Source organism: Eimeria mitis, genomic scaffold (assembly GCF_000499745.2).
Source record: "Eimeria mitis Houghton genomic scaffold, Emh_scaff1215, whole genome shotgun sequence".
In the NCBI taxonomy this organism is placed as follows: domain Eukaryota; phylum Apicomplexa; class Conoidasida; order Eucoccidiorida; family Eimeriidae; genus Eimeria; species Eimeria mitis.
The window spans coordinates 451-742 of NW_013568247.1; the positions used below are offsets into that span (position 1 = coordinate 451).

General features: G+C 47.3%; 1 protein-coding gene across 1 annotated transcript in view; it reads right to left on the reverse strand.

Annotated features, from left to right (window-relative positions):
• Positions 1 to 36: 36 nt before the first annotated feature.
• Positions 37 to 292, reverse strand: part of EMH_0032090 (Tyrosine kinase-like (TKL) protein, putative) — a gene marked incomplete at both ends in the record, with an annotated part of 3964 nt that continues 3708 nt past the window's right edge. The window contains one exon of the mRNA XM_013494599.1: positions 37 to 177. Within this exon, the coding sequence (XP_013350053.1) occupies positions 37 to 177 (141 nt within the window). The remainder of the gene's footprint in view (positions 178 to 292) is intronic.

Here is a 292-nt window from a genome sequence, read left to right on the forward strand (position 1 = left end):
AGTAAATAGATAAATAGATATTTATATAAAATACATTTAGAGAGAGAGAGAGAGAGAGAGAGACAGAGAGAGAGAGAGAAAGAATACATGCTGATGAAGATTAGTGGTGCTGCTACTGCTGCTGCCCTTGCTGCTGCTGTTGCTGCTGTTGCTGCTGCTGCTGCTGCTGTCAACTGTCTATGCATCGCAGTATCCCAGCAAAACCCTAAACCCTCATAAACCCTCACAAACCCTCATAAACCCCAAACCCTCTGCATCCGCCCATAAACCCCCCATCCCCCACCCCCTCCCA